Here is an 18,068-nt window from a genome sequence, read left to right as displayed (position 1 = left end):
ATTGGGTCTCACAGGAGTGTAATCTGCTGTAATGTAAAAAAGATCTAATCGCTCATCACCCATTAGGAGGTCCCAGTGTACAACTATGGCAATAAAACAGACACAGACAACTTCTGTCAGAGTTTATTAAGAGTTTAAGTGCAACGTCTTCTTTTCACCGCCGAAAGCTGAACGACCAAAGGGAAAACCTGATACATCTGATAAAACTCACTTCAGGCTCCTCTAAAATGAAACCACATCCTTTGACCAGTAAATGTGTCTCAGTTAGAATTTTTAAAAATTTGTATGGCTTGTTGTATTGGCACCAGCCTGGATTAAGTTCATCTCCACGTTTAAACTAGGGCTGTCACCATAATTCTATCAAACTGATGATTCAATTAATCAAAAATTACCTTCAGTGGATTAGCCATCATTATTTGGTAATTTACCTGATGTTAACACACATTTTAAATTCTCTAACTGCTGTCTTTTACAGTAACAGAGTCTAATTCACCATTTATATACATTTTCCAGCACAAATTTAACATATTTGAAAAATAAAAGTCTTTTTTTATGTATTATGGAATATCTGACCATAGAAATATCAAGAGAATAAATGGTTTGTTTGTTGTCAAGTAATTTTTATAGTTTGGTCCATAAAAAAAGAAGTTCTATTACTTAATTACACAAAAAACTGGTAGATCACTTGATTACTAATATTGAAATTGATTATTTGATTCTATGTTGTTTACATTATTTTTACTACTTTTAAAGCTATTTCACTTTAAAGTTTTGCTACATGCATGCAGTGAAAAGTTATTATTATTATTATTATAAATCAGTTAGTGACAGCCCTAATTTAAACACTTTCTATCAGATGAATCTTTCTCATACTTGGTAGTACCCCATTATTATTATTATACTTGTTTAAATTGTATTTGCATTACATTTATTTCTAATATACCCTCAAAACAATTTGCAATAAAGAAAAAAATGCACTGTTTACAGCATGTGACCTGCTTGCTGCCCGACTCTGTGCAGAAGGATAATAAAGAGGTTCAACAGTCGTAACCTAAGGCATGGCAACACAAGCATTAAAAACACCAACCTTCATTCCAAGTTCAAGAGCACATTCCCATTTGGAAGCTACGACTTCAAAGATGAATCCCACAGATTTTTCATAAGCTCTGCATAATTCAGCTAACGCGACGTAAACAAAGTCATTCAGAGAAGTCTGAGTGGAGTGGTTCATTGTAGAGAAAATGAGACAGATTTCTTTAGTGGTGCTGATGGGAACCAGGGGTCACAATGTCTACAACACAAATATAGACATTTTTTTACAATCCAAAATGACCAGCGAACCTACATGTGTCTGAGTTCTCATATGCCGTGATGGTATCTGAATCAAACATTTCAGATGTCTGGTTCCCATCACCACCAACGTGAACAATTCTGGCTTGGTAAGTTTCTCTGGTACGTTTCACATCCAACCGGCCCAAATGACTTTCTTTACATCTTACCCATTTAATTATTATTTAATTATTCTGAAAAATCAGTGCAATTCCGCTTTAACCCCAGCTCTCTACCATCGTTTCTGCTTGCCTCACATTGAGCAGGTTTTGGTATTGAGAATCGGTTCCTTATTTGGAACCAGTTCTAAACGATCCAATTCCACCAGAAGTGAAATACTAAATATCTCACAATCCCACAGACCTGTTGATGCCTTTCGAAACAACACAGGTGAAGAAAAACAGTCCTTAGTGGGATTTATCACTCTAACCAGCGCTGCATGTCCGTACACAGAGCAAAAGGTTAGCAATCAGTGGCTCAATTGCAATGACTTAAAATTAAACACTGATATAACTTATACAGTAAGTCAGACCCACTGGACGACCAGACAGTGTATGCAGTCTTTGGCTTGAGTCTGAGCAACAAATGTCTTTTCCAGTCCAGTGTGATTACAGGCTGAAACAGCAGTTTCAAAAGCTGCCAAAGCAGGTGTATTTCGGCCACTGTGACCACTTATGGCTCTTTTTCAGCAAATAAATAAATGCTGTATAGTAAGTGTCAGGGTGCCGCACTCCTGTGGATTATGAATGCATGTTTAAGAGCAGAATCTGAGGGGTAGCAGGAGTCCACTCAGAGGTGCAGATACTCAGCCAGGAAGACAGCCAGGATTTTAGTGAGGTTCTCCACTGTGGGCCGGTGCATGTTCTTCTCTGTGTCCTGCATTGTGTGCCAGAATGAGGGGAACGGTGTGGGGATCACATGGAGCACCGGAACACCTGCAGGGACACATTTAGGCCCACATTCATGAGGGTTATCACAGTAGGACTGCTGGTTTAGGATGAGATTCATCTCCTATTTTCAATGACCTTACAGACCTTCCACTTTGAGAAGCTTTAGGAATACATGTCCAGATCTACGCCAGAAATTAGGGTGCTTAATAATAGGGATGGGAATCTCTGCAGCCCCCAAAATACAAAATTATTTTTGTACAATGATTCAGACACGAAATGATACTACTGCGTTATTCACACGCGTGTGAATCATACTGTTGCAGTATGATGTAGTGTGATATACAAAATTCAGTGCATTCCTTGTAACTAAAAAATAACATTTTGTTACTTGTTCCTCTGTGTATTAATACTATCTTTTATACCCAAAATACTGAGTTATATTGTATTGAGTTTTATCTCCCCACTAGTCTATAGTCTGAATGTTCATAGTAGGGCATCCACACACAGAAAATTGTAAACAATCTCTTATTATTCTCTGACCAAGGAAATGTATCTTTGCTATTCTTAGTGTGGAATTTGATACGACAAACCACTCTATCTTACCAGATAGACTAGAAAACCTTGTATAGCTCTTTCCTGTTTCAGATCTTACCTGAATGACTGCTACCAGTTTGTAAATGTAAAGTATGGTGTTCCACAAGGCTCTGTTTTAGGAGCTCTTTTATTCACATTATATATGCCACCACTGGGTATCATTATCAGCAAACACAGCATCCGTTTCCATTGTTATTCTTGTAACATAATAGGTTATAAGATAATAAACCAACTAAACCAGATGATCAACTTCAACTTGATAAGTAAGTAAGTGATGTAGTGTGATATACAAAATTCAGTGCATTCCTTGTAACTAAAAAATAACATTTTGTTACTTGTTCCTCTGTGTATTAATACTATCTTTTATACCCAAAATACTGAGTTATATTGTATTGAGTTTTATCTCCCCACTAGTCTATAGTCTGAATGTTCATAGTAGGGCATCCACACACAGAAAATTGTAAACAATCTCTTATTATTCTCTGACCAAGGAAATGTATCTTTGCTATTCTTAGTGTGGAATTTGATACGACAAACCACTCTATCTTACCAGATAGACTAGAAAACCTTGTATAGCTCTTTCCTGTTTCAGATCTTACCTGAATGACTGCTACCAGTTTGTAAATGTAAAGTATGGTGTTCCACAAGGCTCTGTTTTAGGAGCTCTTTTATTCACATTATATATGCCACCACTGGGTATCATTATCAGTAAACACAGCATCCGTTTCCATTGTTATTCTTGTAACATAATAGGTTATAAGATAATAAACCAACTAAACCAGATGATCAACTTCAACTTGATAAGACTGAGGACTGTGAAAAAGACAAAAGACTGGATGTTGAGTAACTTTCTCCTACTCAGCACAGAGAAAACAGAGGATCTTCTTCTTGGCTAGAAGCAAACTAATTTAACACCTAAACTTAATAGTATATCCGTTACATCAGGTACATACTTTATTTAATTTGAGATTAAATAATTCTACAATTTAACAATCATTCAGTGGCACATGTGAAGATTACTTTTGCTTTACATAAATTTATTATAGATTTTTTTTCCAGAAAGATCTGAAAAAACTATTCTTTTTCCCCTTAAGTGATTGCTGATATGGTAAGGTTAGCATTATTACCATGGAGATAACGGTAAGGCCGTTTTGTAACAGTATCACTGGAGTTGAAGTCAAAACAAACTTTATTAATATCTATTTCACTAAGTATCAGAGTACATACATCTGTGTATGTGTGTTAGTTGTGGTTTACCTCGATGTAAGAAGGGGATGTGGTCATCCTGAACTGGTCCAAGGTAAAAGTCTTTTCTGAAGTAGCTCTGTTCTGAGGGGTGGGATGACAAGAGACCCTGACGGTGCAGTCTTGACTCTGAGACAGCAGGAAACACAGAGATAAAGGTCATTAAAAATGCACTAGAACAGTGAACTACAACAGGGCTGTTAGTTTCCCGTCATGCGGGGCCACAGCACTGCAGACTTTCCTGCATTAGACTACACAATCTGTGCTTCAGCTTGAGGAAAAAGCAAGACAAGAGTGCTAACCTGCAGCAATAAGACGGTCAAACCATCGAGCAGTGTTATCAAAATGACTGACGATCAGCGGCTCCGGACCGCCAAGTAAATCCAGCAAAACAAACAGATCCTATGAGACACATGAGAAAGAGAGTGTCTTTAGAAGTTTTCCTGTAAGTACAGTATAGTGCAAAACAGACCACCTTTCCTTTATTAAAATATTTTGTCAAAATGGCCTTTAAGAACAAGTACAATCACAAAATCTGACATTTTTGGTATTTAGGGGGTTGACTCTGGGGTTGTCAGACCATTGGTCAGCTTCTTTGTTTGATGTGTCCGTCTCCTTTTCTCAGTGAGGTTCTTCTTGATCAGCTACACATCCTTTCAGACCCATAGTTGTCTTCTCACAGTGGAAGGATGTACAGAAACACCTGTGAATGTTTTCAGATCTGAAGTAGCTTGATTTTCTCCTCTCTCTGTCAAAGATGAAGTGCTATTTAGCTGATGGGGTCAGTTTTGGTGTCTAGAAGGTCTTCCAGGTGGTTGTTAGGAGCCCCATTTTCTCTGCAGCTTTTAAACCATTTTGTTTTTGAAACCCCAGTTTCTCAAACTCCTGTTTTCCACTTATTTTCCTTTGACTTTCTCCTTCCTTATACAGGTGAACTGTCCTATATCTCCTCAGAAACATCTCCTGGAAAAAGAATAAATTGTACTTAATGATGTTTTGACTGTAAACTGAATAAATGAAGGGTGGTCACCAGTGCATGCAGCAGAGTTGTGTGCGTAGAGCTCGGAGGATGCGGGGTGTGGGCCATCAGCTCAGCCAAATGACGAGAGCCGTAGAGAGAGTCGGTTTCTGTCCACTCCTCAAATGCCTCCTCCCCATCAAAAAACACAAGCTGCAGTGTCACCACTGACTTCTGCATGCAGAGAGAGAGAGAGAGAGAGAGTCAATGTAAGTCAATGGAACCAGAATTATTTCCAAGTCATTTTGAATCGTTTCTTTTAGTCCATTTTATCATCATGAAATTTACATACAATGTAAAGGGGAACAGATATTTTCAAATTATGGCAAAAACTGAAAAACATAACAAATTTTTTAATTTTCTACTATTTCAACACACCATCACACACTATGTTGCGTGAAAATTTCATGATGAATGGACCAATAGAAATGTTAAAAAATTACTTGGAAAAAAATCTCTTTACATTGACTTACATTAAAATTTTGGCTCTCTCCTGTAAAGTTAATATTTTGAAGATGCTCGTTTTTCTTTGGACAGCAATACTGTATGTGTACACTGTATATATCAGGCCATAATCCCCCTGAATAAGGACCCTTCCATTGCCTGTTCTCTGTCATCAGTTGCACAATCCTTTAAAATACTGCGAATGTACACGATACTTTAGATTTGCATTTGGAGTATGGACCATTCTACTAAAGTAGTAAACTAAACAAAAAAAAAAAACCAACCCAAAACTATTAACTCAGAACTTAGATACTTACAATGATTATGTTATAATCAATGCAAACCCAAGGAAATGATTAAGATAATAATAAGCTAAATATATATATAAAATCATCATTTACAGTGCACTTCCTATTGGGAGGAGTCTGTCCCAATCCTCAACCCCTTCATTTCAATTGGTTTGGCAACGTTTATATTTTATGTGTTTTTCCCATGTTAAACTAAAAATGTTGTACTTAAATTCACTGTAGAGGATGTGTGAAAACACGCACGCACACACACACACGCACGCACGCACACACAGACACACACACACACGCACACAGAGACACACACACACACACACACACGCACACACACAATGTTTGAGTCAGCAAATTATGCTTGGATCTGCAGTGAGGGGCACACAGCCAACAGAGTCCATGTCTTCCTCCATTTCACACTCTCCGTTCCCTCCTTCCATTTCAACATGTCTCATCTTAGCAGGTACAGATACTATTGTATGACATTCAAACAGAAACAAGAACCTAAAAATGGTCAAACTGGGAATCATTTTTTGAGATTGATTTTAATCCAGTATGAATCTGCAGTGTGCAGCCCTTACAGTCCTACAGTTATAACAGTGCAATGTAATGACCTGTAGATGTCTGAAGCTGGAGCTGCCTCAGTAGTAGACTGAGTCCATGAACCCATGGACCTCACCTGCCTCGTGTCAACAGTCCAGGCTGATGGAGGTGGTGTAATGATGTGGGGAATAGTTTATTGGCACACTTTACGCCATTAACACCAATCAACCGCTTGAATGCCACAGCCTAATTGAGTATTGTTACTGACAATGTGCATCCCCTCATGGCCACAATTTACCATCTTCTGATGGCTACTTCCAGCATGATAATGCACCACATCACAAAGCAAAGTAATCTCAAACTGGTTTCAGTGGCCTTCCCAGTCACTGGATCTGAATCCAACAGAACACATTCACATGAGAGCAAAGGGAGGCCCTACCTAGTATTATTATAGTACATTTACATTTATTTACAGCATTTAGCAGACGCTTTTATCCAGAGCGACTTACAATTTGATCATTTTACACAGGAAGGAGAAGTTAGTGTTAGGAGTCTTGCCTAGGACTCTTATTGGTATAGTGTAGGGCGTTTACCCAAGTGGGGATTGAACCCCAGTCTACAGCATGCGCTGGAGGTTATAGAGGTGTTACCCACTACACTATGCCAACCACAGTGTCCCTAATGAAGTGCTTGGTGTGCGTATATGTTACATGATATACATAATATGATATACATATTGTATGTATGTATATCAAAGACAAGGTATACTTCTTATTATTGATATAGAAAAATCAGTAGCACTTTTGGCCTAATGCTGACATGCACCTCCAGACTGTGTCCTTTCAGTCAGGGCTATCTGTGAGAATCTGGGGTAATTACACAGTATTCAATAGGCATCTGTGGGAATTTGGGGTAATTACACAGTATCCCACACACAACCTCCTCCAGTAAAGCTGACCCAGCAAAAATAATGCTTATTATACTCCTTTTGATATTTGAGGCCTACCTGCTGTTTCAGAGCTTTCAGCTCGGTGTCCAGTGCAGTGGCCAGCTCCAGCAGCATGGCGCAGGGCACAGCTGAGTCACTGGCCCCAATAAACACATCCTGCGGGTGTTTGGGGTCTCGGGGGAATATTTTGGAGTCATGGTGGCAGGCAAGCAGCAGCCTGCGCGGGGCAAATGGATCCAGCACTGCCAGTACGTTGCTGAAAGTCACTGAACCTTTGGGCGTGGAAGAATGGAATGAGTCTTCTTCTACTAACCAGCCTGCAGAGAGCGACCTCAGCTGGGACAAGATATGCTGAACACATGAGATAAAGGATCACAGTTAGTCATCGCCAATTCCACCCATGTGCACCTGATGCTAACAAGGGGAGAGACTGAAGGCTAGCATGAGCTTCGGGAGTCATATTAGGCATCTTTTCAAACTGCTACTAATATAAAGTCACTGGAGTTAGACACACTTTGAGGAGAACACTAACTGCCAATTCCGTTACATCAGTTCACAGATGCCTGCATTGGCTAGCATCATGCTGAAAAAAGAGAGGCGAGAGGGAGGACCATCCTACCCAACCAGGGAGAAAGCGAGAGAGCGAGAGAGACTAATGACTTTGGACAATTATGTCCTTATTTTCTTTTAGATCTTTTGTTTCTTAGATTTTAAAGCTACACTATGCAAGAATTAGGGATTTGGAGACCTCTCTGGTAGAAGTGTGTAATTGCATGCAATGTGAGTTGTGCTTTGGACTCCTTCCCCAGGCAGATGAATCTGATAATTGCAAATGTACCAAAGGAGCATTCAGAGCTCAGTCAAAACTTGAAGAATGTGTCTTCCGAGGATGTGCATGCACACCATGTCTGTTTTTTTCAATTTTAACAAAAACTAAATCTCATATAGTGCAGATTTAAGAGGAACATTTTAAACTGATGAATTCAGTTAAAGCGTTACTCAAGGTTAATTTAAATGTACATGTTTTTTTTCCTGTATGAGACTATTGCGGAAAATATAGATCATACACTGTTAGAAATAAAGGTTCTGCCCATGTGCATTTTTCGTTCATCAAGGTACAATCAATGTAAATGCTCCCTCAAAGGTACGACAGTGGTTTTAAGGTCCCATTCCATACCTTAAATGAGTTTGTCCAAATGTTTTAAACAGAACAATAAAATAAAAAGCCTGGAGGCGAGACGGGGTGTGTGGAGTCAGTACAGCTGAAAATATAATTTCAGTGGATTATGGTTCAGTTATGTTCCCTGACTAAAGGTACGGAGATGTACCCTCGAGGGTACCACTCCAGTGATAAGAGGGGTCCTGCCCCAGTGACAGTTTTGTACCTTTATTTCTGAGAGTGTAACAGAAGATGTATGTAAGAACTACTTTTATAAGTGAAATTCAATTGCTATAATAAGAATAATTCAATTGCTGCAAAGTGATTCAAAAACGATTCAAGAAAAACACTATTAGGTTGGTTCCCCAGAGCCAGATTAGGTCTAAGTCTGGTCTAATCAGGATTTTTAAATGGTGAAACACCACTGACATTGCAATTTAGCCCACTACTAGACTTAACTAGAATGGCTGTAAATGCCAATTCGGTGAGCAGTGCTATTTCATGGTATGCTGGTCTGCATTTGAAGGTGCAGTAACATGTACTATGTCTATTACTCAGTATATCTGGGTCTTACCTGTCGTACGGTTTGGCTGCCCGCAGTGCCGGGTACTCTCTCTATCAACATGGGCCTCAGACAAGTCTCCCACAGACGAGATCCATCCACCCGAGCAGCGAGCTTACGTACCTGCGCCAGAGAGCATTTCCTGGGCTTGTGGGAAAACTGCACAAGAAAGAGAGAGGGAGAGAGAGCGAGAGAGAGAGAGAGAGAGAGAGAGAGAGAGAGAGAGAGAGAGAGAGAGAGAGAGAGAGAGAGAGAGAGAGAGAGAGAGAGAGAGAGAGAGAGAGCAGAGTTGTTCAAATGAGCAATTATCTTCTTTTAGCTTTCAGTTAACAAGTCTTGGCTATTTTATATGGATGATTTAAATGCACACACAATGTAGTCTTTAAAGGGGTATTCCACCCATTTTTCTAAATTTCTGCAGAATTCAGTCGTCGAGATATGAAGAAACTCATTCAGAGAGTGGTTTGATGTGAAACCGTTCACTGGAAAGAGACTTACAGACTCAGATTTCTTTACAGTGGTGTTGATAGGAACCAGTCACAATGTCTACAACACAAATATAGCCATTTTATTTACGAGCCAAAATGACTGGTGAACCTACACGTGTCGCCTGAGCTTTTATATGTATATGTGCATTAAATGCTTTACATGGCTTGGCAAGTTTCTCTAGAACAGGGGTGCGCAGCTCCGGTCCTGGAGGTCCAGAGTCCAGCACAGTTTTGTAGTTGCCCTAGAAAAACACACCAATCCTGGAGATTAACAGATGAGCTGAGTCAGGTGTGTTTGAGAAGGAAAGCCACCAAACTGCTGGACACTGGGCCTCCCAGACTGCAGTACACCCCTGCACTACAGCACAGCGTTCATACCACTCCGAGTGATTCTGTCATAACGAATGAATTATGCAGTAGTTTTAAAAAAAAATCAGTAGAGTTTCACTATAAAACTATTTTAATGGATTTATTCTTTTTCGGGATATTTCCAAATGCAAATAATTTAAATTCTGCTCATGTATTTGTGAGGTAAGCAATGCACTTTTTCCTCAGTTGCATTTCAGTCCTTCACACTGAGGTCCTAAATCTCTTTTTGTGTTTTGTGAGTGCAGATCATGCCGGCACACTCATCACTTTAACTGCTCCATAAGCTCAGTCTAACTGCACTACTGCTACCCACAGACCTCAATCTGTATGTGCCTTATGTCACTGTAGTGTTCATTTCAGGACCTTCTTATATTTATATTATTTTTTATTACTATTTTTCAACAATTAATGTTTAGTTTTATGATTAGTGTCTAGTTTTTTGTGTCTATTTAATTTCACACTTTACCTGTTAACCGTCTACTTAATGTTATTGTTACACCACGTAGTCAAGAGTAACGCAATTTCAGTACGCAATATGTCTTGTACATATTGTAGTATTGACAATAAAGCTGACTTGACTCAACATGGTGGTGGTAGTATGAGGGAAGACTGACTGAGGGAGGAGAACTCTGAGAAGCTGGGCTGGAGCTCTGGGCAGCTTCTGCCTGTGTGAACCCTTCGTCATGGGAACGGGAGGTGAGGATGTGAATTTATAGGGTGTTACCCTGGAAGAAAAAGGGGTTTCAGGCATGTCCTCCCCTCAAACCTCAGCTATAACATTCAACTACATTTAATTTCATTCTGTTCTTTCGGTTCAGCTCCAATTGCTGTTCCAAAAGGATCCTGTGGATGGATTCACGTCATAACAGCAGAACCCATGTTAGTGCTATAGAGAACTATATACAACACATTTTCCATGAAACTAAAAAACCATTTCACCATGCATCGGCCCACTTAAGCATGGAATGATTCTATATAGAACTTATTGTTCACCTTACTAAATTGAAGAACCACCTTTAACAGTGTAGAAGCTTATGTTCCTAACCTGACAGATGCTAAAATGTTCTGCTACAGTTCTATGGGGAACTTGGTACCTGAGATGTTTCTGGACATCATACTTCTACTCAAGATGGCTTGGAATGTACTTTTACTTCTGCTTGACTCAACATGCCATTAATGGGCAATGCCACCAGTTTTTCAAAATTTCTACATCATTCAGTCGTTGATAGTTAAAGTCATTCAGAGTGGTTTGATGTGATTTACTTCACAATAGAGAAACTTCATGACTCAGATTTCTATACAGTCTCAGACAAGGCAACATTTGTAACTATTTGTACTACAGGCTGCTTTTTGAGCTATTAAACCCTTCAGAGGCAGTCATGGGCTTGCCGGTTCGATCCCCTTGGCTGAGAGTCCATGACTGAAGTGCCCTTGAACAAGGCACCTAACCCCCAACTGCTCCCTGGGTGCCGTGGATAGGGCTGCCCACTGCTCCGGGCAAGTGTGCTCACTACCCCCTAGTGTGTTTATTACCTAGTGTGCATGAGGTCTAATTTCACAGTGACAACTGGTTGTCAATTCATTCAATTCAAATGCTTCAGCTGTCTGGTTCCTACCACCAACATTATAAACAACTCTGTCTTTGTAAGTTTCTCTCTAATCAAGAATTTCACACCAAACTTACTCTGAATGACTTCCTTTACGTCTTACCCACTTCACTATGCAGAAATTCAGAAAAATGGGTGGAATTCCCCTTTAAAGTAACAGTATATTAACTATATGGTTTTAAGCTACTGTACATAACACGCCCTGGTGGCGAGACTACAAGCACCAGCACACACACAGGGTCTTACCTTGTCCTTCAGCAGATCTGTGGTTTGTTTTGGGCTGTTGGTGTTTGTCTCGGTGGACAGGTAGAGTCCGAGCATCAGCGCCACCGACAGCGCGCAGCACAGGCACCAGAACAGCGCGCGACGGGAGCCGGTTCTGACCGGACAACCGGACACTCCATTGCTCGGAACGGATCTGTGCCTTCGGCTGCTTTTCGACATATTCAGACCCGAAGCAGCCGTTCAGAAAGGAGTGTGGAGGTGCACTGCGGACAGCCAGCAGGGGGCGCAGCGGAAGAGCGAGCAGAGGACACGTCAGATATATCCAACCATGTAAAGTTCGATTCAATTGGCCGAACCGATTCCTTTGATGAACTGTCCGTTTAGTGTCAAACAATTAATTAAAGATGCATTAGAGAAAATGTTCGACAACGTTGTTCTTAATACATTATAATGTGACATTGTTCTTTATTATTTCATAATTATGAGAAACGTTACGTATATGCTAAAACAATCAGTTCGACTCAGTTAGACTTGTGAATCGGTTCCCACGATCCGTTGAACAGAACCTATTCGTTCGTCGCCAGTGGTAACGGCTACTGGCAGCTAACGGTGCTAAGCTAAGGTAACTTCTCTTGAGAGATTTCGACCCTTTAAGGCAATTCTAACCGTATTTTTTATGTTTTCATTTCAGTTAATGCTATTTTACTTGTTTCTTTTTAGGATCACAGCCACTGTGGAATTAGAATATGAGTCCAAAAGTGGGAAAAAAACATTCTTTTATATATATAAATTCGCGTCAGTGAGCCAGTCGGCAGCTGATGATGCCTCGGAGTATCAGATGTTTTTACTATTATTCCTGTTTTCATTGTGGATAATTAAACGATCCCTCGCTAACTTACCAACTTAGCTAACATACAAGCTAAGTGCAAGTAAAATGATCTCTGAATGAACAGACGAATCGAGGTTCTCTAGCGAAAGGAACCAAATAAGCTCTCTCTGAATGGACCATGGCGCAGACGACGGGACATCATTGGAGAAAAACGGATTCAGTGCTTAAAACCAACACTTTAGAAACTCGAACTGTTGAATGTCATCAGTAGCAGCAGTGACGTTAGTAGTGGTACCAACATGCGCCTCACAAATTCTGGATCACGGTTGGTTGAATCTGTTCCGCCTATAAACAGGCAATGTAAACAAAGCTGAATGACAGTAAGTACCGCTGATACTGGGTCTACTCAGTGCAGATGATACTGGGTCTACTCGGTGCTGATGATACTGGGTCTACTCGGTGTAGATGATACTGGGTCTACTCAGTGCAGATGATACTGGGTCTACTCGGTGCTGATGATACTGGGTCTACTCGGTGTAGATGATACTGGGTCTACTCGGTGCTGATGATACTGGGTCTACTCGGTGCTGCTGTGCAGTAAAACGCCCTAAACAGACGCACCGAGCCCGGAACACCACTGCCCACATAGCAGCGACACTCCACTCTTCTTTTTAACGATTTAAAATAAGACCGCTTGTAGTTTTAAAGCTCAGTTCTGTGTACGCACTCTCTCCTCTTCCACTTCATACTGATACTGGGTATATATAGATTTATATATCCTTTATATCTCCAATTTTATATTCCTGTCTCTCTCTCCCAGCTCCATTTGTAGCGCTGCATTTCCGCGTTGAGTCCCACGTGACTGATTTACAGCCTCTCTTAAAGGAGAAGAGAAGCCTGTTTTGTTTATGGGCCGACAGCATCATACATTCACCTGCCACTTTATTACAGCTTGCTAGTAAAAGGTTGGACCCCCTTTTGCCTTCAGAACTGCCTTAATTCTTCGTGGCACATTTTCACCAAGGTGTTGGAAACATTCCTCAGAGATTTTGGTTGGTTTGAGTTACTGTTGCCTTTCTGTCATCTCAAACCAGTCTGCCCATTCTCCTCTGACCTCTCACATCAACAAGGCCTTTCCATCCACACAACTGCCGCTCACTGGATATTTTCTCTACCCAGACCAGCCCGTCTGGCACCAACAACCACGTCACATTCAAAGTCACTTATATCACCTTTCTTCCCCATTCTGATGCTCGGTCTGCACTTCAGCAAGTTCCCTTGACTCTACATGCCTAAATGCACTGAGTTGCAGCTGTGTGATTGGCTGATTAGCTATTTGTGTTAACAAGCAATTGAACATAACAGCAATTGTACCTAATAAAGTGGTCAGTGAGTGTATAACCATATTCTTTACAACACTCAAAGGAATATATATTTCTACCCTCCTTGTCCACTTTATCGGCTCCACTCACTATATAGGTGCACTTTGTAATTCTACAATTACATTTACGGCATTTGGCTGATGCTCTTATCCAGAGTGACTTACGGTTTGATCATTTTACTTGGGGGGGGGGCAAGGTAGTGTTGGGAGTCTTGCCCAAGGACTTTTATTGGTATAGTGTAGGGGGCTTGTTCAAGCAGGGGATTGAACCCCAGTCTACAGTGTAGAAGCCAGAGGTGTTGCCTACTACACTACACCAACCACAATTACAGACTGTAGTCCATCTGTTTCTCTGATGCTTTGTTAGCTCCCTTTTACCCTGTTCTTCAGTGGTCAGGACCCCCATGGACCCTCACAGAGCAGGTATTATTTGAGTGGTGGATCATTCTCAGCACTGCAGTAACACTGACATGGTGGTGGTGTGTTAGTGTGTGTTGCGCTGGTCTGAGTGGATCAGACACAGCAGTGCTGCTGGAGTTTTTCAACACCTCAGGCTTGTTGTTAGCAAAGCAGCGTACAGTTTTTTCACTGGAACAACAACGTCCATGCAAAAGTTCATGTAGTCCGTCATGCAGTGTGTAAGCCCCTAAATGTCCTCCCCGTATGGCTCCTGCGGTACACTTCATTCCGTGGACTCAAAATAATCCCTGAGAGCCACTTCGGCTTCATTTCCTGAAGCAGCGTGTGGTTACAGGCTGTCTCCGGACACAGGGTTTGTACTGAGGCTGCAGGTAGACCAGGTTGTGGTCAGATTTTCCCAGAGGGGGCAGGAGTTTGGCAATGTATGCATCCTTCACATTGGCGAAAGGAGATCAATTGTCCTGTTCTTCCTAGTGGGGCAGTCTACATACACACATAAAAAGATGTGAGCATTAAGTCCAGTGTAACATGATTAAAATCACCAGAGAATACTGATTTGTTGGACCACAGGACACTTTTCTACTTCCCCTCAGTCCATTTAAATGAGCTCAGGCCCAGAGAAGGTGGCAGCATTCCTGGATCCTGTTGATATATGCTTTTGTCTTTACATTTAAGAGTTTTAATTAATATTTGGGGATGGAACGACAAACCGTTTTCACAGACAGTGTTTTTCAGAAGTGTTTCTGAGCCCATGCAGTGATTTCCAATACATAACCATGTCTGTTTTGCCTTCTGAGGGCCCAAAGATCACAGCTAGTTAATACTGGTTTTTGGTCTTGTCCCTTACATACAGAGATTTCTCCAGATTCTCTGAATCTTTTGATGATATTATGTACCGTAGATGATGAAAAGCCAAAGTTCTTTGCTATTTTATGTTGAGAAACGTTATTATTGAATTGTTGCACTATTTGATCATGCAGTCTTTCGCAGAGTGGTGAACCCCTTCTCATCTTTACTTCTGAAAGACTCTCTGAGATGACCTCTTTGGTTACTGACCTGTTGCCAAGTAACCACCAGGTTTTTTTTTTTTTACACAAGTTTTCCAGCCTATTATTGCCCCCGTCCCAACTTTTTTGGAACGTACTGCTGGCATCAAATTCAAAATGGCCATATATTTAAAAAAAAAAAAAAAATTTTCTCAGTTTCAACATTTGATGTGTCGTCTTTGAAGCATTTTCAATTAAATATAGAGTTTAATTTTTTTATACGCTCACTGGTCACATCCCCAGGCACTAAGCAAGCTCCATAAAGACATGGTTTGATGAGTTTAGTGTGGAGAAACTCCAGTGACCTGCACAGAGCCCTAACCTCAACCTCAGTGAACTAGAATGCTGATTACAAGCCGGGCCTTCTTGTCCAACATCTGACCCCAAAAATACTCTTCTAAATGAATGGACAAAAATTTAAACAGACAAAATTTTGTAGAAAGCTTCCCAGAAGAGTGGAAGCTGTTCCATCTGCAAAAAGGGGACCAACTCCATATTAATGCCCATGGTTTTGTAATGGGATGTCCAACAAGCTCATATAGGTGTGATGGTCAGGTGTCCACATACTTTAAGCCATACAGTGCATCTCCCAGTTCTCTAAGGATCCGAGGACAAATACATCATCCCCGTTATAGTCATTACACACACACCCACACACAGCAAAATAAGTTATCCTGAAATATTTTAATATATTTTTTTTATAAAATAATGAAAACATAATTTACACTTATTAAATGTACACTCATTGATATAAGGGTCTCATGAGAAACTGAAAGATTGATCAGTTGTCAGATTTTATGATGCATTGGAACCACTGCTTCATGCACAAAGCAATAATAACCATTTAAAAAAAGTAAAAAATAATAAAATCAGCTTTGTACAAATAAGCCAAAATCATACAGCTGACGTAATAACGACAGAAAAAGATCAAATCAAATTTTAAAACGTACTTTTTCACTGAACGTTTTTTTTGTCCAAAAAAGAAAAATAAATAATCAAACTTTTACACATAAAACACAGCAAGTTTTACAGTGGGACTATAGTTTTATGATTTATTCATGTGCACCACATATTCACATGTATTATCACTCATGTAGATTCAGAGATAAAATAAGATCAAACGTAATCGTTTAAAGACACCTCCACCCCTCTAACAGACTAAAAATAATTAAGACAGCTGATGGTGCATATATTCATATATTACCACAGAAGCACACAAAGCTTTAAACGAGGCTGCTAGTGTGTGTGTGTGTGTGTGTAGGCTCTAGTTTAAGTGACATGATGCACATATTGTAGGCATAGTTCATATTGAGGAACAGATGATGGCGTTTAGAGAGGAAGAAGTAGGCTGACCAGGAGATGTGTGTGTGCGCGTGTGTACACACACACATATGCACACATATACATATATATATATATATATATATATATATATATATGCACATATACATACACAGTACTGTGCAAAGAGACCACCCTTCATTTATTTAATTTCCAGTAAAAATAGCTATTAAGCACAAGTCATTTTTCAAGAAACATTTCAAGAGACATAAGGAACGGGAACATCAAAGGAGACCAAGTAACATGATTAGAAACAACAGAGAAAATGAGACCCCTAACAACCATCTGCAAAAAGAGCTGCTGATGTTCACAGAACAAATCATGACAAGCAGAAAATACAACCAACTTCTAAGACTGAACTTTGGAGGCGTGGCTGCAGATTTCTTTGACGAACTAAAAGTGAGTCTCCAGAAAAGAATGGAAGCTATATAATATATTATATTTAGTTATTGAGGCCTCTGTCAAATGTGCTGCTAAATAGGTTTTCTTCTTTTTCCCCTAATTCTGACAAATTATTAACTTGTATTTAATGGACATTTTGACTTGAAATTAAAAATGAAGGGTGATCTGTTACTTTTGCAACGTTTTGTATATGTACACTATATATAGAATAATAACAACAATAATAAAAGTAATAAATAAAAGATTCAAGAAAGAACCGTTTCCCCCAAATAAACTTTTTAGCGGATGGCTCTTTAGAGAATTATAATTGTAAATGAGATAAGTTTAATGAACACTCCTTTAACGTAAAGATTTTATATATATATATATATATATATATATATATATATACACACACACACACACACACACACACACACACACACACACACACACACACACACACACACACACTGTATATCGCTGCTGTAGGAACAAAACCTTGTATCTAGATATTTGCTGTTTTTCAGTTTTTGACATAATTTGAAAACGCCTGTTGCTCTTTATATTGTGTGTTAATTTCATGATGAAGGGACCAAAAGAAAAGGCCCAAAATTACTTGTAAAAATGTCTGGTTCCATTGACTTACATTAAAAGTAAAGTAGGTTTTTTCCTTCTCCTTTAAAATGACTCTTTAGGAGATATGAGGTTTTCTTCCGACAACAGCGAGATATATGTTTTCCGCAGAATTGCACATGCAACCATTTAGGAACCTTTATTGTTCTATATTTTTAATATGTGGTGGAAACTATATGACAGACACAAGCATACTCAGTTGCCGTTGAACCCTGTGTTAAGGAAAACTACAAGTATGAACAAAAAGGCATGTTGTTTTCTTTTTTTAAATCATTGGTTACCTTTCCTCTCCAGTATAAAAGCTAATGGC

At 39.7% G+C, this 18,068-nt stretch overlaps 1 protein-coding gene across 1 annotated transcript; it reads right to left on the bottom strand.

The window, feature by feature from the left end:
• Positions 1–107: 107 nt before the first annotated feature.
• qpctla (glutaminyl-peptide cyclotransferase-like a) lies at positions 108–13,471 on the bottom strand. Its single transcript, XM_017708041.2, has 7 exons — positions 11,746–13,471; positions 9,048–9,194; positions 7,372–7,665; positions 5,089–5,250; positions 4,361–4,460; positions 4,071–4,187; positions 108–2,264 (listed from the first exon to the last, which is right to left on the bottom strand). Exons 1-7 carry the CDS (start codon positions 11,941–11,943, stop codon positions 2,119–2,121), a joined length of 1,164 nt encoding a protein of 387 aa, XP_017563530.1. The 5' UTR covers positions 11,944–13,471; the 3' UTR covers positions 108–2,118.
• Positions 13,472–18,068: the final 4,597 nt, after the last annotated feature.

The sequence above is a fragment of the Pygocentrus nattereri genome, chromosome 7, assembly GCF_015220715.1.
Source record: "Pygocentrus nattereri isolate fPygNat1 chromosome 7, fPygNat1.pri, whole genome shotgun sequence".
In the NCBI taxonomy this organism is placed as follows: domain Eukaryota; kingdom Metazoa; phylum Chordata; class Actinopteri; order Characiformes; family Serrasalmidae; genus Pygocentrus; species Pygocentrus nattereri.
This window is presented reverse-complemented; position numbering and strand designations above follow the sequence as displayed.